The 27,165-nt window shown below is 35.1% G+C and overlaps 1 protein-coding gene across 1 annotated transcript; it reads left to right on the forward strand.

Annotated features, from left to right (window-relative positions):
* The first annotated feature begins 13,911 nt into the window (after window positions 1-13,911).
* Window positions 13,912-25,454, forward strand: LOC119545364 (cylicin-2-like). Its single transcript, XM_037850841.1, has 4 exons — window positions 13,912-13,928; window positions 21,684-21,724; window positions 23,018-23,139; window positions 24,579-25,454. Exons 1-4 carry the CDS (start codon window positions 13,912-13,914, stop codon window positions 25,452-25,454), a joined length of 1,056 nt encoding a protein of 351 aa, XP_037706769.1.
* Window positions 25,455-27,165: the final 1,711 nt, after the last annotated feature.

The following is a 27,165-nucleotide window of genomic DNA, read 5'->3' on the forward strand; positions in this document are numbered from 1 at the left end:
GAGCTTTGGACCTTGGGGATACGTTCAGCTTGAGAGCTCTCTCTCATCACTTTCATTTCCTCAATTGATGACTGAACTTTCAAAGCACACTTACAAGACCAAAAAAAAGAGGTCTTTGTATTTATGCCTATAATTTGGAGGGCTCTCTAAATTCAACATCTTTAATTTTATTGTTGTTGGAGGGATGCAAAAGAGTAAAAGATAACACATTTCATCAAAATAAAATATTAAGTATGCATGTATAGTTGAAAATGGTTCAACAAATGTAGAAGAGAATATAGAAACATAAAATATTTTATACGTATATGAATTAAAGTATCATTTGAAAATGTGAATATTTATTTCATCTTTGGGTTAAATTTGAATGCAATTGTTATGTATTTTGCTGCTTAAATTGTTCCAACTTTGGCTATTTCATTTTGGCTCCTGTGTGCTTTCAACCTATTCTCTTGCTTTCTCTTGGACAATTTAATTTGCATTTTATTTTAATCACACAGAGGTTACAAGATAATGTTCAGTCCAATAAATATGTAAAACTGTATTTACATTACAATCCCAATTTAACAATGATTTGTGTGAAATGAGTTATATGTCATGATTTAAAAATCTGTTGATTCCAATTATATACTTAATTATCTCTGTGATGTAAACTATATGACATGATTTAAAAGTTATTATCTTTGTGAGGTGGGGAAGAACAAATTGTATGTTCTATGTATTATATGTTTTTGTTAAATTATTGTCTAAAATGTTTTACTTTTGTAGTGAGAATAATATTTTAAATTCAAGATAAGTCCCGGAAAATAAGAAACACAACTTATGCTAATCCATTTTGCAAATCAAAATGGAACAGAAGATTTTTTAGTAAAACATGACTGAAAATACATCAAAGAAGAGCTGGTGAAAACTATCCTGAAAATATATATTAAAACTAAAAATTCTCAGTAATTTTATCAACTTTTCTATTATACAGTCCTTATCTGGTCAAGCTTACATATTATTTTTGCCTGCTTGTCAGACAATATCCATTTCATCTACATCTGAATTTTCTTCTCATTATTTATCTTAGATATCACAAAGTCCACTTTTTGTTTAGTGTTATCTGAAAGAAAGTAGACAGTCTAAAATTTACCTCAGTCCGTGCACTAAACATATTTTTGATATGTTGATTAATTTGTCCTGTCTTTCTCAGGTAATCTTGCTAATTTGTTTTTAGATCTCATGATGCGTGATCTCTTACTGACCCTAGATTGGTGGGATATCCTGGCATATTCATCATTAATAAATGGCTTGTTTATCCTGATTTCCTCTACTCTTTCCTGTACTTTCCTTTTGAGCTGAGAGTCAATTTGTATAAATTTACTTTATCATTTATCCGACTCAGTAGCCTGAGGAAATTGGGTAGAGTTTTCTGGCAGGAATTTTTCTACAAATGATTGTGAATGTGTTTATTTTTTCCCTGTGATCTTTATATTTATCTCAATTTAATCTGGGTAATATTTCTAGCTGTTGTTTTTAACATTTGGGTAAATAACTATATTCAGAGCCTACTTATCTTTCTATGTCACATAGCTATTACCCAGGCCTGTGGTGTGATTCAAAAGGTTCTTTCATGGTGATTCTGCCCATTTGGTCAAGGTAGGACTGGTCTTGGTTTGCAAGAATCTCTGCCCCTGAAACATTTACCTGTCATGTAGGGGGAGCAGTTGCTTCACAGTGCTATTAATTTGCAGCAGATAGCATATTCCCCATCACTTTCTCCTATGGCCTCCTTGGGCTCTCAGCTGTTATCTCTTTAAATTTGTGGACATGACTGGGATTAATCAGCTCTTTCTCTTTTTATATCCCCTGCTATTGCGTTGATTACCAAAGAAGGGAAACTGACAACCAGCCCTCAAAACTGATTCTGTGCAGCTGGTATTTATTGAAATTGCTGGCATGCAGATGACACCCTTTCCTCATACAAAGTGTTGTTGTCAGTGTCTTCTTTCTTTCTTTCTTTCCTTCCTTCATTTTTTCCTTTTTTCTTATATACTTCTTCTTCCTTTCATCCCTTCCCTCCTTCCTTTCTTCCTGCCTTCCTTTTATTTTTTTACTTTGTTCCAGCAATCCTTTTGGCATCCCAATTGGATTCTATGTAAGGGCAATTGTTTGTTTTCTTGTGTTCTGAACTTCCTGAATTTATGGAACATTTCCAGTAAATAGATATATGAAACCATCTTCTAGAAGTGAATTCCTTTGTTTCTAAATATCATACTCCAATTCAAGAAATTGGGTCTCCCCGGGGAAGTGTTTGATTCCAGATTCACGGCAGAGGAAATATTGATGAGTCTAGAGCAAAAAGTAATTAAGGTCTCATGTAAAAGGATGAAGGCATGTGGAAAACACAGAGGAGCTGAACTGAAAGAGTTCCCAAGGGCCAAAGCTGTGACAATTTAAGCAACAAAATAAATAACAATTGTGTTTGCTTATAGCCCATAGAATAAAATAAAGGTTGGGGGGAGTTCTTCCTTAGAGAAGAAATCAATTATAAATGAAGAAGGAATAAAAGACCCAGAAAATACTGTTAGAACAGTGACAATTGTTGCATGCAAGATCCACTGATAAATCCAAAAATTAGTGAAGGACAGTTTGAGTAAAAGAGTGTATTTGCATAGTCTCCAAGTATCTACCCCACAGGATATGTATTAATTACAAAAATAAAAATAGTAACTATAAATTGGAGAAACCAGGCAGATACCATATAAACCAAGGGATCAATGTTAACATTGACATAAATATGACATACTGAAATGATATACCCCCAATATGATACACTGAGGACACATTCTTTCTGTTGTATCCTTCTTAAATATTCATGACAAGAATCCATCTAATTATGAGAAATCATGAGACAGAGCCAAACTGTGACGTATTCTACAAAACAATGGACCAGTACTTCACAGGAGTGTTAAAAGTTCATGAAAGCCAAGGAAAGTAATACGAAATATCACGGATCAGAGAAGAATAATGTGGCATGAAAACTAAATGCAATGTGGAATACTGGATTGGTCCTAGAACAGAAAAATAACATTGGTCAAAAGACTGGCTAAAACCTGAATAAAGTGGGAAATAATTTAGTACGATTATACCAAAATTACTTTATTTTTTATTATAGAAGTATGGGTTTACAGAAAAATCATGCATAAAATATAAGATTCCCATATAACATTTATAATTAACACCTTGCATTGGTGTGGTACATCTGATAAAAATGATTTAAAGCACATTTTTATAATTGTACTATTTACTATAGTCCATGGTTTCACTTCAGGTTCACTGATTGTGCAGTGCAGTTTCATGGATTTTTAAAACTTTTTATCTCAGCATCTCAGAATTTAGAAATAGCCATTGCAACTCATGAATTGATGTGACTGCTGTAAGAGCTTACAATCTAGAAACCTTTGCAATAAGCCTTCCCCTGGCAACCTATGCTTTCAGATTCAATTCTCAGAATTTCCATATTATAGTTAGTCCATATTAGTGAAGCATTATAACGTTTGTCTTTTCATTTCTGGTTTATTTCACTCAACATACTGTCCTCAGGGTCAATTCACTTAGTTGTATACCTCACACTTCATTCCTTCTTGCTGCCACTCAATATTCCATTGCATGTATACACCACAGTTCACCATTCCATTTGTAAGTCAAAGAACTCTTCGGCCACTCCCATCCATTGAAAATCATGAATATAACGCCATAAACCTGGTGTGCAAATGTCCGTTTGTGTCTCTACTCTCAGTTCTTCCAAGTATATACCCAATAACAGGGTAGCAAGACCATATGGCAACCTCATTCTTAGCTTCCTGTAAAACCACCACAGTGCCTTCCAGATGTACTGCACCATTCTACCTCCCCACCAACAGGAAATAGGTGCATACCTCTCCCACATTTTTTCCAGCACTTGTATCCACATATTTATTTTTTTAAAAAGTTTTATTCACACCCCATACAATCCATCCTCAGTAAACAATCAATGATTCATGGTATAATCACATAGTTATACATTCAGCACCACAATATACATGAGGATATTTCCATTTCTTCTGCAAAGAAAGAGGCAGAGAACTAAATGAAGAATTAAAAAAAAAAAAAGGAAAATAAAAATAAAATTAAATAAATACATTGAAAAGGTCAGACAGCAGTTCTTTTGTGTGTAGGATTTCTGATGTTCTGTCCTCCAGTTCACAAATCCTTCTTCTGCCTCTTCAAATCTGCTGTTGTATGTCTCCATTGTGTTTCTCATCTCTTCTAGTACACCTTTCATTCCCATATGTACTGCCATTTATTTTTTCAAGCTTTTGAATTCTTCTTCATGGTCATCCAGTGTCTCTTTATAGCCTTCATCTCTTTTGCCACATTATCTTTCAGCTCATTGATTTGATTTAGAAGATTTGTTTGAACATCTTTAATTAGTTGTTTCAACTCCTTTATCTCATTTGAAGTGTAAGTTTCTTCCTTTGACTAAGTCATATCTTCATTTTTCCTTGTGCAAATCATAATTTTTTGTTGTCTAGGCATCTGGTTTTCTTGATTACCCCAATCAGATTTTCCCAGACCAAATGGGCCCAGGTCTCAGGAGGAGGATGTAATAAGTATCAAGTTTTCCTAAGGATGAGCATCAGAAGATTGTCAGACTTTCCTGTGAGGCCTCTAGACTCTGTGCTTTGCCTATCCCACCCAGCAGGTGATGCTTGTCAGCTTGCATCTCCCCACCAGCATAAAGAGTTGTGCCCATATCGGTTTCTGTTTTTTTGTTTTCTTTCCCCCAGACCCCGGGGTCTGAATTCTTTGAGGGAGGGCAGATACTTGAGCTGCACCATACTCCCCTTTTCTTAGGGAAGATATGCCCCATAGGGAATTGTCTCCTACACTTGACTTCTTCCTTTATCTCTAACTCTCTTAACTCTACCCTTGCCTGTGTTCACTGACAATTGAAAATGCCTGAAGCTTTCTCTAATGTGCTACTTAGAATGTGAGAGAAAAAAAGAATAAAGGAAGAAATCCCCTTTTCAGGGTCAGTCTTCATCCTCCAGTTTCACTAGTCAACCAGAGCTGGTACCTGGTTCTGTGTGCCCCTTTTCTTGGGACACAACTCTTTTCTAGTATTCTGAGTTCAGTCAAATCCAAAGCCTCTGCTTTTATTTATTTATTATTGTTTTTCCTATCAGCCCCACCTTCTCTCTGCCAGGAGGGACTGCAGGGTTCCATTCCAGACTGGTGTATGAGGTATTTCCATTCATGGATCTTCCACAAACAGTTGTTCCAGACAATTTTTTAGTTATTCCTTGCTATTTACTAGTTGCTATAGGGGACTAACTAAATTCCACAACTCCCTATGCCATCGTTTTACCTTGCCTCTTTCTGTCATTGTGGTTTTGCTTTGCATTTCCCTAATGGCTAATGATGTTGAGCATCTTTTCATGTGCTTTTCAACCATTTGTATATCTTCTTTGGAGAAAGTTCTATTCAAGTTTTTGCCAATTTTTTAATTGATTTGTTTATATTTTTTGTGGTTTAGCTGAAGGATTTCTTTACATTTTCTGAATATTAAACCTTAATCAGATATGTGGTTTCTAAGTATTTTCTCCATTTTGTAGGTTGTCATTTTACCTTCATGATAAAGTTCTTTGAGGTCCCAAAGTTTTCAATTTTGATGAGGTCTCATTTATGTATTTTTTCTTTTGTTGCTTTTGCTTTGGGTATAAAATCTAAAAGACCATTGCCTATTACAAGGTCTTAAAGATGCTTCCCTAAATTTTCTTTTAGGAATTTGACAGTTCTGGCTCTTACATTTAGGTCTTTGATCCATTTTGAGTTAACTTTTATATAAGGTGTGAGGTAGTTGTCTCCTTCATTCCTTTGCAAATAGAGATACAGTTTTCTCAGCACCATTTGTTGAATAGACTATTATTTACCAATTGAATGGTCTTTGCTCCCTTGTCAAAATAATTTGACCCTAAAGGTGAGGGCTGATTCTGAGCTGTCAGTTCAATTCCATTGGTCCTATATGTCTGCCCTTGTGCCAGTACCATGTAGTTTTGATTACTTAGGCTTGGTAATAATTTAAAATTGGGAAGTGTCAGTCCTCCTACTTCACTCTTCTTTTTCAAATGGCTTTGGCTATTTGGGGGTCCCTTACTTTCCCATGTAAACTTGATAACTGGCTTTTCTATTTCTGCAAAGAAGGTTATTGAAATCCTGATTGGCTTTGCATTGGATTTATAAATCACTTTGAGTAGAAATGACTTCTTAACAATATTTAGTCTTCGAATCCATGAACATGGATTGTCCCTCCATTTCTTTAGGTATTTGATTTCATTTAGCAATGTTTTGTAGTTTTCTATGTACAGGTCCTTTACAACCTTGGTTAGATTTATTCCTAGATATCTGATTATTTTAGTTACAATTATAAATGGAACTTTTCTTGATTTTTTCTTCTGATTGTTCATTGCTTATGTATCAAACACTACTGAATTTTGGTTGTTGCTCTTCTACCACACCACTTCTCTGTATTCATTTTTCAGCCCTAAGATATTTGTTGTGGATTTTCAGGATTTTCTGCATATAGCATCATGTCATGTGTAAATAATGAAAGTTTTATCTCTTTATTTCCAATTTGGATCTGTAGTTCAATCATTTTAAGGCTCCTAATTTTTCTCATATTAGCATTTAAAGTTAAAATATCTGCTGAGAGAACTAATTGAGCTATATTTTACAGATTAAATTCCAAAATGAGTTCCCCTTTAACCTATTTTTTATATAGAGGTATAGTTTTTAGTTTCCAAATTTGGTGGCTATTTTTGTTAGCTATTGTCTAACATAATAGCATTATCATGAGAAACTGTTGTCATTGAAATTTGCTGAAACTTGCTTTATGATCTAGCAATGATCAATTTTTATAAATATGTTTGAAAAGTATATGCATATGTATACATAGAATAACACGTAGTTCTATATATAAACTTTGAACAAGTTTCTTAACTGTTCTATTCAAATTCTATACCCTTATTTACTTTTCTTATTATTCATTCAAGTGTTGAGAGATGTATTGAAATTTCCCATTACTATGATAGATTTGTTGATTTCTCCCTGTAATTGTCTATTTTTAACCTTTATTTTAAAATTATGTTTTATAATGCATACAAGTTTAGAATCAATATATACTATAGGGACCCATTTAGTAAGATTAAATAAAACAATACTTTTTCTTAGATTTTTAATACATTTGTAACATATTACTCAGCTTACTCCAGCTTCGTTTGATGCTGTTTCCATTACATTTTTTTTTCATCCTTTATTTGATTCTTCCAGAGCTTCTAATTTAAATGTATTATATAAATTACATATAGCTAGATTTATTTTCTTTAATCTTGCCATTTGCCTATGAACTGATAATTTTATATCCTTTTATTTGTATTGTGGTTACTAATAAATTTGAATTTCTTTCTACCACCATCTATTCTGCTTTGTATTTTCTCATCTACTCTTCTATTTATTTGCTCCTTTCTTACCTTCTTTTGGATTAACTTGTTATGATGGTTAAGTTCATGTGTCAACTTGGCCAGGTTATGGTGCCCAATTGTTTGGTCAAGCAAGCACTGGGCTCATTGTTACTATGAGGACATTTCATGGACTTAAGTCATCAGTAAGTTGGTTACATCTGTGACTGATTACATCTACAATCAACTGATGAGATTGCCTTCAACAATGAGAGATGTCTTATTCAATCATTTGAAGGCTTTAAAAGGAGTAGTGACAGTTTCAGCAATCAGAAGAGAGAATTTCCTTCTCTACTTTAGCCAGACAGCTTTGCCTTGGGCATTCATCAAAAGCCTTCAACAGAGGGTAAATCTAAGATGGTGGCTAGGTGAGACAGGGCAAAAAAAAATGCCTCTTGAAAAATACTAGATAAAAACCAGAAAGTGACCCAGAACACCAGGTCCAGTGATGCATCAGCTGGACAAGGTCTGCTAAAACCACAGGGACTGTGCACTTGGTGAAACCGGGATCTGCATTCTGAAATGAGTGAGTAAGCTGGCTGAAAGTCCTGTAGCTGTGCTGTGGTGTGGGGAAACTGGGGGTTGGTGTTTGGAGACAGACGAGTTCTTAAAAAAAAAAAAAATAAATCCAGGAGTGGCTGCAGTTACAATGGTGAGAACCATGCAGTGAAGCATGGCAGAAGTGGGCTGTGCCAACCTCTCGGTGTCTGGCATGGAGGATAGACCGCTGCTGATTCTCTCAGGGCCAGGGGGGCAGAGGGGAGAGCCAAAAGGAGAAAGAAACTGAACAACTTGCAGCCAGCTCCTCGGCGGGCCAGAGACACTCCTGTCCAGGGCCAGATGCACAGCCCAGAGCCACGCCAGGAAACTCAGTGTGACAGGGAATGTATCCCATGGCACCATGCACACACCACAATATTGGCTGTGGACAGTGGCCTTGGGTGCACACACAGCTAGTTGTTCCGGAGCTGGGAAGGCAGAGCTGTGCAAAAATTGGGGGGGTGGTTGAGATGCCCCATTCAGCCATCTTTGCATCAGGCTGGGAGCACCCCTCCAAGGCCCAGTGGCCCGGGGCTTCCCCTGATGGACGGTGTGCACTTGTGATGTAGCACAGCCTTCCCTCAGCAAAGGTCCTAGAAAATCACAGCTGAGAAGGGGGGGCCCACTTGGAAATCCCAGGGACCATACATCAATGCTGGGGACTTGTGGATCAGTGGCAGAGACAATCTGGGGGAAAACCAAAAGGAAGGCTTAGACTTTTGCAACAGTCTTGAATCTCCAGGAGCACCTGGTAGGTTTGATTATTAAAGCTGCCCTGCCTCTCTAACCACCCAGACACAAGCCCCACATTCAGAGCAGAGAGCACCACCAACACACCCAACCATAGTGCACCAATTGAACCATACAAGAATCATTTCCCCACAAACCACAAAGGCAAAGTTGAGAAGAACTGACTTGAGGGGAATAGTGCCTCGCAGACACCATCTGCTGGTTAGTTAGAGAAAGTGTATGCCACCAAGTTGTAGATCGGAAAAATCAGATTGGTATTTTTTATAACTTGAAAGAACCCTATCAAGCCAAGCAAATGCCAAGAGGCTAAAAACAACAGAAAATCTTAAAACATATGATAAAACCAGATGATATGGCGAGCCCAAACCCAAACACCCAAATCAAAAGATCAGAAGAGACACAGTACTTGGCACAATTAAACAAAGAACTACAATCGAGGAATGAGAGCATGGCACAGGATATAAAGAACATGAAGAAGGACATGGCACAGGATATAAGGGACACAAAGAAGACCCCAGAAGAGCATAAAGAAGAAATTGCAAGAGTAAATTAAAAATAGAAGATCTTATTGGAAATAAGAGAAACTGTTGGCCAAATTAAAAAGACTCTGGATACTCATAATGCAAGATTAGAGGAAGTTGAACAGTGACTCAGTGTCCTAGAGGACCACAGAACAGAAAATGAAAGAACAGAAGTAAGAATGGAGAAAAAAATTGAAAAAATCAAATGGATCTCAGGGGACATGATAGATAAAATAAAACATCCAATTTAAGACTCATTGGTGGTCCCAGAAGGGGAAGAGAAGTGTAAAGGTCTAGAAAGAATATTCAAAGAAATTGTGGGGAAAACTTCCCAAACCTTCTAGACAATATAAATACACGAAAGCATAAATGCCCAGTGAACTCCAAATAGAATAAATCCAAATAAACCCACATGAAGACATATTCTCATCAGACTGTCAAATACTGAAAAGAAGGAGCAAGTTCTGAAAGCAGCAAGAGAAAAGCAATTCACCACAAACAAAGGGAAACAACATAAGACTAAGTATTGACTACTCATTGGGCCACCAGGGAGGGCAAGAAGGCAGTGGCATGACATATTTAAAAGTCTGAGAGAGAAAAATTTCCAAACCAAGAATACTTTATCCAGCAAAACTCTCCTTCAAATTTGAGGGAGAACTTAAATTTTTCACAGACAAACAAAAGCTGAGAGATTTTGTGCCAACAAAAGAACCTGCCCTACTTCAGATAATAAAGAGAGCCCTACCAACAGAGAACAAAGAAAGAAGAGAGAGAGATACAGAGAATTTTAACAGACATATATAGAACCTTACATCCCAAATCACCAGGACGCACATTGTTCTCTTGTGGTCACAGATCTTTCTCCAGAATAGACCATATGCTGGGAGATAAAACAAGCCTCAATAAATTTAAAAAAAACACAAACAGCTGAATATATTCAAAGCACATTCTCTGACTACAATGGAATACAAATAGAAGTCAATAATTTTTGATTTGGTAACTCCACTATTTACTTCCTACAGGATATAAAATATATAAACTCTAATAACAAATCAGTGGTTTTAGACTCAATGTAAAATATGTAATTTTTGACAAGAACTATATAAAGGTGGGGAGAATGGAGGAGTATAGGAACATAGTTTATGTGTCCTTTGAAGTTAAGTTGGTATCAAAGATAAACAAGACTGTTATGGATTTAAAAGTTAAATTTAAGTCCCACAGTAAACACAAAGAAATTATCAGAGAATATGACCATAGAGATGAAAAGTAGAGTATGAGTTATGAGAAGAGGGGGAAGGGGCAATGGGGAGTTAAGACATGAGTGTAGGGTTGCTGTTTGAGGTGACGGGAAATTTCTAGTAATGGATGGTGGGAAGGTGGTAGCAGTTACAACATTCTAAATTGATTAATCCATTAATCCCACTGATGGAATGCTGGGGTGGGGCGGAATGGGAAGATTTAGGCTGTATATGTTTCCACAATTGAAAAAAAAAAAAAAAGACAGTCTACGTAGATGACAATTGAATGCTAAGGGTGATCCTGAATGGGATCTGAGGATGGAGGACAGGAGGCTCAAAGGGACACAGTTGGGACACAAGAAAAAAAATAATAAAGGAAATATAGAATGTAAGCTTTGTATCAATGTTGAATTTCTTGAACTTCTTAGCTGTGCTTAATGGGATTGCATAAAAGAATGTTCTTGTCCATGGGAATTGTATTTGTGAATTATAGTGTTTGTTCAAGGATGTGTGCAGTTAGCTCTCATATGTTCAGAAGACAGAGCAATAGATGATGGATGATAGGGAGGGAGGCAGGGAGGGAAAGAAAGAAATGGCAGTGTGACAGCATGTTAAAGTCGGTGGATGGGGGTATTGGGGGAGGGGGTCAGGGTATGCTGGAGTTCTGTGTATGGAGTTTGTATTGTTTTTGCAACTGTTCCTATAACTTTGAATTTATTTCAAAATAAAATAAAAAAAAAAACCTTCATCAGAGTTCCCAGCTTATAGCCTCCCCTATGGAATTTGGACTTGTGCATCCCCACAGTTGGGTGAGATAACTTTTATAAAATCTCACAATATTTACAGATACCTCCTGTCAGGTCTGTTTCCCTAGAGAACCCTGACTCATACAGGTGGATATAAAGATAGATTGTCAGAGGTAGATAGATAGATATTGATTAATAAATAGAAAAAGAAACCATATATATAGATACATGATTAAACATATGAATCAATAAAATCATCAAAAACTATGGTTTATTTCAGTTTTATTATACTGATTTATGGGAAAATTATATAGCATAATTTTGCAACTTGGTCAATTGTTGCAAAATCTCAAGAACTATCTCTTGTGAACATCAACATCCTGCCTTCAAGTTTCTACTTGTTATTATAGGAACTAAATGAGTTAATACATTCAAATTGTTTTGTAACCTATAAAGTCCTTAACATATATTCTATATTTTACAATTCTGCAATGTTTATGTTTGAAGACTCATTTACTGAGCTCAATAGCCTTTGGAAAAAAAAAATCTTGTGCATGAAGACAATGTTGATGATGTATAAACATTGTCAGTATCTTAGAACATAAAAAAATATATATGTGGCTGATATATTTCTAATAGACCTTTAATACTAAAGCAAACTTTTACTCTAATTTTGGCTTTGTGGTAGGCAGAATTCTAAGAGTGACCCTCAGTGACTCTTTTCTTTGAGAGTGAGTGGAGCTTGTGAATATGAAGAGATATCATCCCCCAGGATTATACTATGTTTTATGGCACAGTTGATGTAAAAACAGATGATCAGGGTGGGCCTAATATGGTCACATGGCCCCTGTAAAAGATCATTTTCCTCACCTGATAGCAGGAGAGAAAGACAGATGGAGAAGTTAGGAAGATGTGAAGCATGAAGGTCCTCAATGTAATGTTGCTCCTTTGAAGATGGAGGGATCCATGTCAGAAGCTGTGCACATCTTCTATGACCAGAGAGGAACTCCCAGCTGACAGCAAGCAAGAAAACAGACATATCAGAACTACAACCACATAGACTGAATTCTGCCAACCGGAATGAATTTGAAAGCTGTTTCTCCTTCAAAATCTCCAGATTTTCAAGACAAGACAACACCTTTTAGCCCTGTGAGGCACTGAGCAGAAGTCTGGTTGAGGTGGCCTGAATGTCTGGATTACAGAACAATTGCATAATAAATGGGCATCAAAGTCCCTGCCTCATAGGGTTGCTGGAAGGATTAGGTGAGCTAATACTTGCAAAAAGGCTTAGTCTGTTGCCTGAAACATAGTTGTATTGAATGGCTGTGCTTGGATATTGGCATGTCATAAATATTTATAGAGTAATTTCAACAGACTTGTATAGATTATGGGAGTGGAGGGTTTAGGGCATAGATGAAGAGTTGTGGCACATGTAAGTAAAACAAAGAAACAAATAAATGGGCATTTTTTTAAACCATTAAGTTTGTGGTAACTTGTGTTGCAACAACAGGAAATGAGCACAGGTTTATTATACAGTGATCATTAGCTCTCTAAGATCCTGGAAGACCATTTAATTTAAAATAACAATGAAAAATTAATTCAGAGTGGTCATGATATAGGCTAAGCTTGTTTTCCCAATCAGGATTTGGATCTTACCGCATTCTGATAGAAGACATGCATTAGATGTAAATAAGGTATGGACTATAAAATACTAGACAAAATATTGAAGAATCAGAAATCATACTTTCCTTATTTAAAAAAACATCAGCATTAGTAGTGTTATGTCAGTACGTAGTGAAGGCATTATCTGATAGAAATCTGGATTCCTGAATAATCTTATGGACCCCCCTGCAATATCCCCCAAACTTGTCATGGTCTGAGACATGAGTGAGAAACTTTCATTGAGTCAAACCATTGAAATTTTTGTAGATTATCTTCAAAACGTTGCCGGAATTTATCTAATAAAACTCCTCCTTAATGGGAAAAATAATCTGAAATTTCTTAAATAGGTAATGAAATCACGTTCAAAACACTACTCTATGTAGTGTTTATATTTGTCTATTAGTGGTGTGGAGTGGTGGATGGAATAAATCTTGTCTAATGCAAGCTTTTCACTAACTTTATAATTTTAATACACATTTTGACTTGCTTAAAACCTTTTATCTATGAACAAACCATCAAATCAAGGTGGAAAAAGTCACTATAAAGTTACAGAAAGGATTTAAAGGACACCTGAATGTAAGGGAAATTAGGATTACAATTGATCTTCATGGGTCAATATATATTTCATCTTTTTTATATAAGCAATAAATTAAAAACACATGAAAAATCAAGACAATTTTTTAAATGTAAAATCAGTTGGTTATTTTAAAACTACCAGCTTAATTTAGTCAGTGAAAGTAGACACTAATCTTATACTGAATTTTGGAGAGCATAAAGCTTACGTACAAGTGGTTTCTCTGGTTTTTCCCCCTTTAACTCTCAGTACCTTTTGCATCTTTATGATGTCACATCTCAACATCACTAGTTTTGAACTTAGCAAAGCCTAAGTCCTGGTAAATCATAGGTGGGGGAAATGTCTGTACCAAGATTGTAAGTCCTCTTTCTCAAATTTTACACTTTTTAAACTTACTGAGATAGTCTAATTTGCTTTACATGTATTCTCTCTAGTGTAAAAACATGTTTATTATATTATGATGTCATTGATTAAAAAGGGGGATGTGTTTAGCAAAAGGCATACATTCTCCAGCAATATCATAGGTTGCTTTGACCCAAGATCTAACTAGTTCATACACATCAACAAAAGAGCTACTTAACTTTGGATAGTCTTTTTCAATTGTGACTCTTACTTCATTTCTTATCATATTGTACTTTGGGAAATAGAGAATAAAATAATTCATACCTCTCATACATGGAGGTATCACTTCTCTAGGAGACATTTAGAAATCTATGGAAATGTTTTGGAATGAAATATTTGGTAGTAAGTTGGCAAGCCTATACAAAACCCACCAAAATGCTAACTGTGCCCTCAATAGGAAACAGTGTATGAACAGTACTTTGAAATATAAGCAAATTATCCAGACTGGATGTAAGTTTCATTATGCCTCCTTATGGATAATTGTGTTTTAATGAGACAGAAACAAAGAAAACATTTCAGTTGTGTAAACTAGACTGGGCAAAGGCGTGGTGCTCTGAAATATAAAAATTAACTGGCTTATCTTTTAACACACTGTTAAAGAGAAGATAAACATAAATCTTGAAAATAAGTAAAACAGCCTTTCCATAGACACTGGTCCCCACTTCATTTCAACTTGATCATAATTTAAGACAGTTTCCCAAAAGATTTAAATGTATTTTTCAACAAACGTAATAATCATAACAAACCTATATATTTGTTACTATCTGCCAGATGCTCTGCTAAGCATTTAATGTATTTTAACTCATTTAATCCTCACAACTTTGTGAAGTGATGCCTGTTAGTCATCCCACTTTCACAGATGGGGAGACTGAGACTCAGTCAGTGATTTGTTCCAGTATTAGCACATGAATCTAGGTTCAAAGCCAGGCAGTCTGCTTTCCTGGTGTGCTCCATGCACCATCTGCAATATAGATGATTAGAAATAGAAAAAATCCAGCAATACCAACATTCATTATATCATGTTTCATAAGTGTTTAGGTATTATAATCCAGTATTGTCACAAATATAACCTAATTAATGTAATATTATAAGAAAATAGCACATGGTATACATGTTACATGTTGTAGATAAGGTATATGTATCATAATATGTTATATTAGTATTGCATAATGATATATAAGTGAGTATGGATATGTTATTGTTGATATTTAACATACAATAAACAATAACTTTACATAGTATATAGTATAATATACGGCATTTCATTTAATGAGTATATTGTAACAGCACAAAAATCATGATAGTCAATATAAAAATGGAATGCCTAAAATATTTATGCAACTGAAAAGATGTTCATCTACAGTAATACTAAAATAAATGACATCAAAACATTAGCTCTACCGTGAGTATTGTTTCCTTTTCCTCACCTTCAATTCTCCTTTTTAAATAGATTTTTTTAATTGAAATAAATACCACAATCACAGGGTAGGAAACTACAAAGAATGCAAAATGAGCTCTATCCACCTATCTCATCACTTAACCCTAAAAATCCTTTAATTTTTCTCAGAAAATTAGAATAAAATTCAAAGACCTCTGGAGTTGTTTCCTACCACTTTCCCTTTCTGTCCTCTCCTGTCCATTATAATGCTGGTTCCCTTGCTTTTTTATGCAAATTCTTATCTCAAGAAGTTGCATGGCTTATTGCCTCTTCATTTCTTTCTGATCAAATGTCTTCTCAGTAGAGAGGATTTTTTTAAACTTCGTCTTCAATTAGCACTCTTTATTAACTCCATACTGCAACTCTCAAAATTTTCCCATAATACACACACTAGCTGACGTGGGACTGTGGTAAACTGTTTGTTTAGATTATTTTCTGTCTTCATGACCTACAGGAAGGAAGCCTTGTCCACCTGTTTATCCCCCCACGACCAAAACAGCACCTGAGGCAGATCAGGAGCAGTGTAAGTGAGTAACTGTATAATAATCACAACAGCCCTTCTTTAAAATATGGGCATTGATGAAAGTGATTGTGAGGAAATATACATCAAAAGGAATGCTGGCAGATTTTGTGGTGACCAGAAATAGAATATGTTGGGAAAAGGAAGAATTATGAGAGAAATTCTAACATGGGATACATTTTGATTCCAGGCAAAGAAACATGAGAATTACACTCTATCTTAATTACTTTTAATCTAAATGTCTTAAGCACTATCAAATGCCGACCACATAGAAATCAGCAGTACTGCATGGACTTTCAGAGAACTTCACTACAATGGTTGAAAACTTTTTGCTTTATGTAATTTCAAAACTCTCCTGTTATTATAGAAGGAAGTGTGGTAGATTTCCTAATCGAATGGCCTCACTGTTAGCCAATGAAGCACACAAGAAAGTCCTTAATAAACGTGCATATGTATTTGAATTCAAGTGGCAACTTCTAATCTATTCAACACAGAAAGTTTGAGATGTCAAAAATAATTTTCTTTATTTGTCTTCACTCTTAGTAGTAATCAACGACACGCCTAGTCTTAGAGTTATATTTCTGTGCCCATGGCTACCAACTTGGAATTGATAAAGAAAATTATCTCTGAGCTCAGTTTTTCTCTTCCCATACATTCCTCATCAATACTTATGCAGCATCAAACCTCAGAAACCTTACTCAGGAATGGCCCCTCTTCTTGTCCTTGGCCTCCAGTTCAGGTGGTGCCCGTCATTTCTAATGCTGCTGAGCCTGAAGCCCCACTGGAAGACGTGGGAGGAGGTTCTCACCAAGCTTTGCCATCTGATAGGGAACACAAAATTCTGAACTTTTAAGCTTCCAGTTATAGCTTCCCCCAACTGAGCTCCTCTGTACCTTTTACTGTTTTTCACCCCCTTGAATTGCATTAACAAAGTCCTCCCTCACTATCCTAGCCTAGGGATGTGCATTGACTTGTAACAGGGTTTCTCAACCTTTGCACTATTGAAAATTAGGTCGGATGACTCTGTTGGGGAGAGGGAGGTGTTGTGCATTATAAGATGCTTGGCAGGACCCCTGGCTTCCACCCATTTAGATGCCTGTATCACCCGCATCAGCACCACACACACACACACACACACACACACACAATTGTGATAACCAAAAATATCTTCAGGTATTGCCAAATGTCCCTTGGGGAGAGGGGTGAAAGTTGAAAGTTCTTTGTCCTATAGATGATGCAGAACCCAAAGCCCACTGGCAGGATTCACACAAACAAGATGTCTGTGGACAATGCACACAAAATTGGGGGAGGTATCATATTATTTAAAGTCCTTCCCCTTTTATTTATTATATGTTCTTAAACTGCATTCAAGCAGAGATACTGTTAAAGGCAAGAATAAAGGCATGTGTATTCTGTATTTATATTGAAATCATTTAAGACTAAAATGAAAAAAAATCATGGAGATAGCTAAATATTTAATTCCTTTAAAACCATATAGAACGTATATAATTCTATACAGAGAAACATATATTCTAAAAATAAAGGCCCCCAATCTACATCGAGATAGCTCAGATTTTTATTTAGGGAAAACTATACCTAGTTCCTTTTCTCTAGGAGACAAACATATTGCATTCCACATTACTGACAATGAGGAAACTTCTTTGATTATAAAAGCTTACAGAGATTGAGATTGATTTTGAAATGACTGGATGTTAGGATCTGAAATATGGGTTGATCTGTGGGTATGTTTGATTAAATTAGATCTCCCTAAATGTCCTGGGACACAATTAAAATATGAAAGAAAATTTGCATTCATATGAAAAAAATAGCTGCAAAAGAAGAAAAAATAATAGCATAATAAAAGAAAAACTAACAGTTGACATTTTTTTTTAATGAGAAACTTCAAAAAGTGAATCTCAATGAAGACTGGTCTAGAAAATTTCCTGACGGTCCTAGAAAGGAAGGAGAGAGATGTTGCCATCAGCTGAACCAGACTTGGAGAAAAGAGATAGGCAATGACAGCTAATCCTAGAAGAACAGATTGATTTAATTTCTTATGGCTGATATGTAAATTTACCTAGAAAGTGGGGACTAGGGTAGCATTTACATTGCTACTTTGGAGTCCTATAAACTTTCCTCAGTTCAGTAAACAGGCAAGAAATCAAATTTGTTAAATTGTGACGGTCATTAACCCTAATTTAACCAGCCCTAAACAACATACAAATTTTCCAGCATCCAAGAAAGTTCCATTGTGCCAATTTCCATTTAATCCACCCTGGCCCCTCCCCACAAATAACTATTCAATTACAATACATAGTCTTGCTTATTCTTGAATTTCATTACAAATGAAATTCAACAATATACACTCAAGGGTTTCTGGATTTTTCTTTCAGTATAGTGATTTTGAGATTCATCCATATTGCCATGTTGCATGTATCAGTAATTCTTTCCTTTATGGAATCAAAACCCAGGATGCAATACTTCAGTTGAGGAGGGATGGATTCTGAAGCTTGTATCATGGAATCCTTCCCCTGTCAATGCAAAAGACAACTACATTGGCTCTTATGATTGATCTGTATGAGGATTTTACTTGCCTTTTCTATAAACATGTCAGCTCCCCAGAGTTTGTAATGCATAGTATGGCTGCAGTACTTGGAGGGACAGCAGAAGCAATTTTCACTCCACTTGAAAGAGTTCAAACATTGCCTCAAGACCACAAATATTATTCCTGCAAAGGAGAAGCTAAGACTACTCATAATTATGACTAAGAGTCACTCCCAGAGAACCTCTTTTGCTGCTCAGATGTGGCCTCTCTCAGTCAACTCTGCAAATAATCTACTACCCTCCCCCTTACCTGGGACATGACCTAACATGCAACATGACCCCCAGGGATGAGCCTGGCCCTGGCATTGTGGGATTGAGAATTCCTTCTTGACCAAAAGGGACCATTTAGGCAGTACTCATTTAGTCAGTGATCCTATCTGTAGAGGGCTACTGGGTGCTATGTTGGGATTCATGTTTTTTCCACTTAATGTTGTAAAAACTTGCATACAGTATCAGATTGGTGGGGAATTTCAATCTTTCCCCAGGGTTTTCCAAAAAATCTGGCTAGAACGGGATAAGAAAGTAACAAACTTTTTCAGAGGTACCCATCAGAATTATCATGGGTCCCTCATATCTTGGGGCATAATCAATACGACTTATGAGTTCATGTTAAAGGTTATATGAAAGAAATCATCAGTTGGCACCATTTATCAATCAAATAGACCTAAGAAAACTGCAGTTTGGCCTGGTTCCTAATTAGCCACATACAAGTTGGTATCTTAAGTCCATGGAATAGTAAACTACAGACAAAGATGTTTTCTTTAAATATCAACAGTAACAGTATAAAGATTTCAGTAGGAAAAAAAAACAGTTCTGGAGCTATTCAAATTTTATTACTTCACCATGTGTCAGTGTTGAAAAATTGAGTATTTCATCTCAATGGAGTTTTTGATAAACAGTTTTTCATCTCAATATTTCAAACAAATTGTTGAATTTAGAGTCATCAATTATATTCCACACTATCTTTGCTACCTGGCAATGTGTATAGAGAAATACTATGTTATTGGGATTTTGAGAAAAGAAAGAGCTTTACTGCAAGGTAGACCAGCCTGGAGATAGGAGGCCAGGTTCAAATCTGTACACTGATCTGAGAGTTAAAGGAAATTCTGTGGGAATGGGAGGTGCGAGGTGGGGACAGAAGTGGGGAGGTTTGACTTGGCAAGTCCAATTGGTTAATTATAGCTGTCCATATGTGGTAGAGTAGATTTTAAGGTGAATCTTCCTTATTGAAGGACCTCTCACGTTTGATTTGCTTCTGAAATCTCCTTGTTCTTGTAATCTTGGCTCCAAGGGAGTTGACCTCTGTTCTTGGTGTCTCAAAGATCATCTAAAGGACAAGAGTCAGTGTTTCCTGTGCATGCCCAGGTTATACAACCTGCAGTAAAACAAGCTCAGAAGAAAATGTTGTAGGAACAGAGTATATCTCTACAAACTGATTTTCCCTGCTCACGGTTTCATCCTTTAAAAATGCGGAGTTCTCTGTGTCAGTGCTGGTATTGGTAATTTGTGTATTCTTGTACCTTTTTTCTTCATCAGTTTGTTAGGAGTTAGTTGATTTTAATATTCTTTTCATAGAATAAACTTCTAGATTTCTAATTTTGTTCTAATTGTCTTCTATTCCTTGATTTTGCTCATATATTTATTATTCTCTTCCTTTTACTTTGATTTTAATTCATTCATATTTCTGAATTTTTTGAAGAGGAAATTGAAACATTGATTTTTAAAGCTCTTTATTTTTTGGTTTGTTTCTGCTTTTTTAACATAAGGCATTAAAGCTTCCTCCATGCACTGCTAGCATTACTCCACAATTTTTAATAAATTATGTTATAGTTCAGTTGCTTTTATTGAAAAGAATACATGGTGATTTAACTTTGGCCATGAGCTGCTCATAAAGTACTGTTTATTTTTCAAATATTTGGGTATCTTGTAGGTAATTTTGTTGTTGATTTCTAATTCAATTTTGTTGTGATCAGAAAACATACTCTAGAAATTATACCAGGAATTAATGGTTCATGCCTAAAAAACATTTGGAAAATCTCAAGTTTAATATTGTTTCATGAACCTGAAATATTTCCTCTTTCAGAGTGTTTAGAGCAAAAAGAGTTCATAAACATTGTTGAGTTTTAAAATTTCTTCAGAAGTGTATGAAAGTACATTGGCTGGACCCCAAACTATAGAGATTCAGACACAGTGGAGCAAATATTTTTTGGTGCATGTTTTAATTAAGAAAGGACTTGACCAGATAATTTATTGGTTAATACATCCCGAATTTTAATAGATTAATTCAAACTTTTATATAGTGATAACTATATGCCACATTTGTGCTGGGAACTAGAGCTTTAATCAAGATATCAAGGTATTTTAGCTTCAGGTCTGTCAATATAAGTAAAATATTGTGTATTTGTGAATGTGTGTGCATGTGTGTACACACAAAATCATTCATGTTCAACAATGTCTGTATGTCCATAATATAATGTGCTAATATGGAGGAATCTCTCTCTGATGCATCTATTTTGTCTAGGTTACATATAAACAAAAATTAGATTTAAAAATCTCTTCATGGGAACAAGCATGTTCAAATAGTACTAAAACAAATGGGAACATCTAAATGGAGAATAATTTTCAACATAGATTTATTTCTCAGACTTTCCTATAGAACAAAAAATTGAATTCCACATAAATTCTTATGAGGTACACTCACACAAACAGAACACATTCACAGATGCATTTAATGATTCTGACTTTGTTAAATTATAAGAATGTTTGCATAGAGCTTTAAAAAATGATACTTTGGTTTCAAATTCAATTGTAGGATCATTTAGAGCATAGCACGGGGAAATTAATTCAACCATGATTTCACAATTTTTAAAAAAAGGTGGTATATATTTCAGATGAGGCAAGTTGGCAATTTGTTTTTTTTTCATATTTTACTCCACCATAGTTTTGTTCTTTTCAAGTCTGTGCTTGAAACACACATTAAGTTATCTTCACTTCCAAGGAATAAAATAATCTTATACAATAAAGGAGATTTGAGAATGTAAAATACTTCTCAAGTTGTTGGTGGCAAGTGCTTATGCATAGTAATGATCTTTAAATATGCTGATTTTGTATTCAATCAATTAAAATCTTTCCCTTTTATTTTAATAGCCGAAAAGTAAACCAGGGGACATATGATAATTACGTTCCAGGTAAGAATTCTGACTTAGAGTTCAATATTCATTTATAAAATATATAATTAATTTTAGGGAGAAGTGAGTGTTATCCTCCATTCAAAGTGATAAAGCAAACACTGCCTTGGGATAGTATTAAAAACATAGCTTTTTATTTCCTTGACACGTTTTTCACAGGCTCAGTGAAACATGGAAATCTATTTTTGTTTTGTTTTAAATCAAGAAGAATTAAGCAAATATATATGTACAGCAGTGTGGAGATGGACACAGTTAATGTGGGAAATCATATGATCAGACAATCTTTGAGTTGAAAGACATTGTGGAAATTGGAGAAACATCTTCATGCCAGTGTCAAGAATCTCTGCTACTACATTCCTGATAGATTGTACCCGACTTATAATTTACCAAAATTTCATTATCCCACAAGACCATTCGATCTGATGTTGAATAGCCTCAAATGCCATGTGGTTTCGCTCATACCCTGAGCTTATATCTTTCTGCCGTTCTGTAAATTTATCCCATTGCCCCTGATTCTCTCTTTAGGAGACTCACAGAACAAGTCTATTTCCTCTTTCTCACGGTCTATACTTCAAAGATTAAATACAGTGATAATATTTCTCATTGGTCTCATTGGTAGCCTAATTACCCTGAACCATTCCTATTATAATTTCCAGGTAACTTTACCCTCCCAATCACCCTTCTGTAATTATCTTGATTTGTGAATTTTCTTCATTAAAAATGTCATCATAACAATGCACTTCTTGGGTTTGTAGCAGTTACTCTTGTAGCTTGAAAAAGTGATGAATAACTGAGGGGATCTTACACTTTAGCATGTAGATTCAGTCATATATTTACTTATTTTAGGCCAGTCTCTGTGCTAAATGCTTTGGGGGCTACAGAAGTAGATTACATATTTCTGGTCTCAGTGGAATTAAATTCTAACCAAAAGAGTATAAAGAAAAAAATCTAAACAGGAAGAAATGGAAAGAATTAAAAGGAAGTGGTAAAATTGATTTTTTTTCCATTTCTATTACAGACTACATATAATAGATACTATATAGATACCTATAATAAATATTGGTTTTTATATAAAGTTATATGTGAAACTGGTTAAAATAGGAAAAAAGTCTGCTTTTTTATTTTCTCATATTGACAGCAGAGAACTTCAACATTATCAAATAAATGAATCCATAATTTGAATTGTTTGTTTATGCATTTACCTGGCATGTATTTTCACTTGCTGCCATTTCAGTTCTGATGAAGTTCTAACGATGTTCTCTTAAGTGTATGTTTTGTTCTTTCTTATTTTAGTCAGCGAATTAAGCAAAAAGTCATGGAATCAGCAACACTTCGCCTTGGCGTTTCCCAAACCACCCCGACCAGGAAAGAAAAGGAGATCAAAACCTTCCCAATTAAGAGAACATTCAGTTCCTGTAAGTATTGAAAAGAGTATGTAATTTATCGATAATAAAACTGTGAAATCATGTATAGTTATATATGTCATAGCTCAGTGAAGACCAATGGAATTTTCTACAATGATGGAAATATTTTAGTCTTTTGTATTCCAGTGTAGCTATTGAACAATGGAAATGAGGCTAGGGCAACTAAGGAATTAAATTTTATATTTCACTTAATTTTAATTTAATTTAAATGGTCTCATGGGGAAAGGAGACTTATTTTATATACATTTCATTGTAAAATTGTCCCCTTATTTCACATTAGCTAATTATTTGCTCACAAATAATTACACAAAATATGTAAATGAGAAGCACAGAAAGTTGGAGACCCTAAAGCTAAAGTTAGTAAGAACATTCAGGAAATGTTCCCCAGCTGTAGAAGTTCACTCATTAGAATCATGAAGTTACATTAAACCACAATGAAGGGTTTCAGTGCTTCCTCATTTTCTGTAATCTAGATCTCTGTATTTTGAGTATTGGAAGATAAGCATTATCCACTGTTTCTCTAGCATGAAGTCTGTCTTATCAATGCACAAGAATAATGGCAGCCTGGAGTCACTCATGAGATAAGAATAGATTCAAAGAAAAGTATCCACCAGATAAATGTACCATCATCCCTTGTTCAATCTGAAGTCCATTTATCCATCCAGTAGTTATTCAGGTTTCTTGTGTTTTCTCATGATTGTTTCTTTTCTGTTTTTACTTTATTCAAATTATCTAGTCCATCACTTGTTAATATCACTACCAAAATCAGTTATTTTTAACAATTAGGCATTGGAAAATAGTTGTTAGGATTTGAAAACAAAATGCACTGTTTTGCACAAATTCATGTGCACTGAATGTCACTACTTCTATTAGTTCAGTTATCTATCTGGGAATACTCATTTAATATCCTGCAAAGCAAGAAGAATTCCTCAGGCTTTTACCTTAACTTACAGATAGCTTTAGAGACCTTGTAAGTGAAAATAGAGACAAGGATCTCCCTGGAAGCCTGAAACTAATTATTAGATATTAAAGAACAAATAGTACTGAGCTGGCCTAGGAATGGCAGGTAGGCAACATATTCCAAGAATTCTCAAGAACACAGAATTTTTTTAAAGTCCTTTTCTGTTTTGTGAAGATGCGTTCTGATATGTCAAGAAACACTGTAGGTTCTCTACAATTCTTACAGACAATCTTGAAGGAATTATTGAAGGTACCCCAAAATTGAAATTGGGTCCCAAATGAGGTTTGGTTATCATTGGTCAAAAAAATGAAATTGAAGAAGCAGAATAACTATAAAATATACAATTTATCTACTCTTTTTCAAATTAAAATCTTTTCATGTTTGAAGTAAAAAATGTATTTGGTATCTGATAATAAATACAGTATAAGTCATGCAAAATTGTTCATCTTTATTCTAACCAATATTTCAGAGATATGGTGAAGAAAAATTAAAGGAGACTCAGAAAAGACCATTATGGATGCACCATTCTTTAATGACAATTTCGGAGAGACCTTCTGTTTATTTAGCTTCCAGGCGGAAGCCCCCAGGCAAACCAATGCATCCCTCCGAGGGGGATGCCAAAGGAGCAGGTGAACAGATGCATCCACCTGAAGAAATAGTTAGGAAACGTTCAGAAGATGAGAAAGCAGACAAGAAGGCCATATCAGACTCAGAATCAGAACCCACAGATTTAAAGAAGGATGCAAAAAAAGACAGGAAAGAATCCAAAAAAGGCAAGGGGTCAGACAAAGGAGCCACTGATGAAAAAGGTGCTGCCAAAACAGATGCCACAAAAGGAAAGAAAGAGTCAAAGAAGGGGAAGGGTACAGACACAGAGAGCGGAAGTGGTAGAGGAGATGCAAAGAAGGATAAGGATGCAAAGAAGGGTGGAAAGGATGCAAAAAAGCCCTCTGAGAAAGAGAGTGAGTCAAAGGAGGGCGTCAAGAAAGATTCGAAGAAGAAGGATAGTAAAAAAGATGACAAGAAGCCCAGTGAGGCAGACAGTGAATCAAAAGATAAAACCAAGAAAGATGTCAAGAAAGATGCCAAGAAAAAGGACAGTAAAAAAGATGAAAGTAAACTCAGTGAGACAGACAGCGAATCAAAGGATGACACCAAGAAGGGTGCCAAGAAAGATGCCAAGAAAAAGGACAAGAAAGATGCCAAGAAAGAGGATAAGAAAGAGGACAAGAAAGATTCCAAGAAAGATGCCAAGAAAGAGGACAAGAAAGATGACGATACAGAATCTGCTGATTCAAAGGGCGGAAAGAAGAAAGACAAGAAGGGTTCAAAGAAGGGCAAGTAAGCCTTGGATAATAATTCCAACTGAAAGAATAAATTAAAGATGTATTTGATGAAACAGTTATAGTGTCTGAAGTTGGATCTATGAGTGAAAAAGGGGGTTCAAATTATTAATCAATTGATTTCTAAAAGAGGGCAAAGAAGAATGCAAAGATGAACTCAGAAAAGATTCATAATAATTTAAGAAAGATGTTAAGAAAAATTAAGGGAGGATTCATTCAAAGACTTCGAAGTTACTTAAGCTAAATTTGGGAATATGAAGGATTCAATTAAAGATCGAAGAAGAAGATGCAAAAAAGAATGTTCAAGAAGAATGTAGAAGGTATTGACTGAATCTGGATACAAAATAAAAGCTCTAAGCAGGCTTCAAAAAAATCCAAGGAGTCAGATATTGAATTAATGTGTTCAAAAAACAAAAGCTGCATCCATTGGTTTAGATAAAAATAGAAACCTTAGGATTCACAAAAGGAAGTACATTAAACTATGGAAAGTCTACTTTTCAAGTGAATACAAATTAAAGGTAGCGTTCCTCAAAAATTTAAAAAAGAAAAAAGAAAAGGAAAAGAAAATAACAGCATCACTCTTTGTTAGCCTATCTCACCATCTCCTAAGTTCAAACACCACAACTATATTGAAGGATGTTGAATATTCTACTTCTAAACCAAGAAAATCACATCTGGTAAGATAATTTGTTTGATTTTAAGCCAAAACTGAATAAAAACTAAATTCAAGTTGACAATTACCTTCTTATAATATCTCTGTAACTTGTAGTTTTAGGTTTTTACTAGAATTTTATCAAGTTGGGCTTTCTCAATTTAAAAAAAATATTTGAAGAACTTGAACAGAACTCCAAAAACATGAAGCTTTAAAAAGTGCCCAATAGGAAACTTAAGAGAAGTAGATTATTTTGTGTAAAGGAAAGGAGACTGACCTATGACTTAAGAATTTAAGAATTCTTAGTTTTAAGAATTACTAACCAATTTTTTTAAAATAAAAAAAACACTGGCCAACTTCTCTCCATTTAGGGAAGCTTGAAAATTAAATTATCAATAAGATCAAATTTAAATGAAGCATATAAAGGAGCTTCCTGACAAATTGTTAAAATACTTAGATAATCGTAAATTCACTAGAATTGAACAGCGTGAAACAAAGTGAGAAAATCTACACAATATTATTTAGATGTTTAAATTTATATCTTTATATCCATATTAAACTCTCTCATGAGTGACAAGTTCTACTAATGTGAGGAAACACAAAAATCAGTAAAAACCAAAACAGCAAAACCCCTGAACTTCCCAATTACTAGCAATTAATTCACTTCTGATTTCAATCATTCTCTTTTGGATAAACCCAACATTGTTGTTGAACTGGCTAAGAGATTTCTTTTCCCCTTTTCCTTATCATCATGAACTATGGCTGCAAGAGAAAGTTTCTCCTCAATATTAAAGGAAGAGGCTCCTAATCATAAGCTCCTAAGCGCTAACTCATTATGAACAGTGGGTGTAACTGTCTCACCTGTTCCTTAAGCACTTTTACGGGCCCCACTGCATCAGCTACCCGAGCAGGGATAACAATTGTATCTCTGGATTAGCTGTAACTCCAAAGAAAGTGCTCCTCAGTTCTCCTCTCTCCCACCAAGCAATTTCTCATTCTCTCTCTCTCTCTTTATGGTTTAGAATAAAAATCTTCAGACTTCCAGCTGTTTCTGGAAATGT

The sequence above is a fragment of the Choloepus didactylus genome, chromosome 10, assembly GCF_015220235.1.
Source record: "Choloepus didactylus isolate mChoDid1 chromosome 10, mChoDid1.pri, whole genome shotgun sequence".
In the NCBI taxonomy this organism is placed as follows: domain Eukaryota; kingdom Metazoa; phylum Chordata; class Mammalia; order Pilosa; family Megalonychidae; genus Choloepus; species Choloepus didactylus.

Excerpts from the sequence above, each read along its gene's own strand:
- LOC119545364 (XM_037850841.1), top strand. Across the intron at positions 21,725-23,017 it reads ATATGATAATTACGTTCCAG|TCAGCGAATTAAGCAAAAAG; the intron begins GTAAGAATTCTG and ends TTCTTATTTTAG. Across the intron at positions 23,140-24,578 it reads TAAGAGAACATTCAGTTCCT|AGATATGGTGAAGAAAAATT; the intron begins GTAAGTATTGAA and ends CCAATATTTCAG.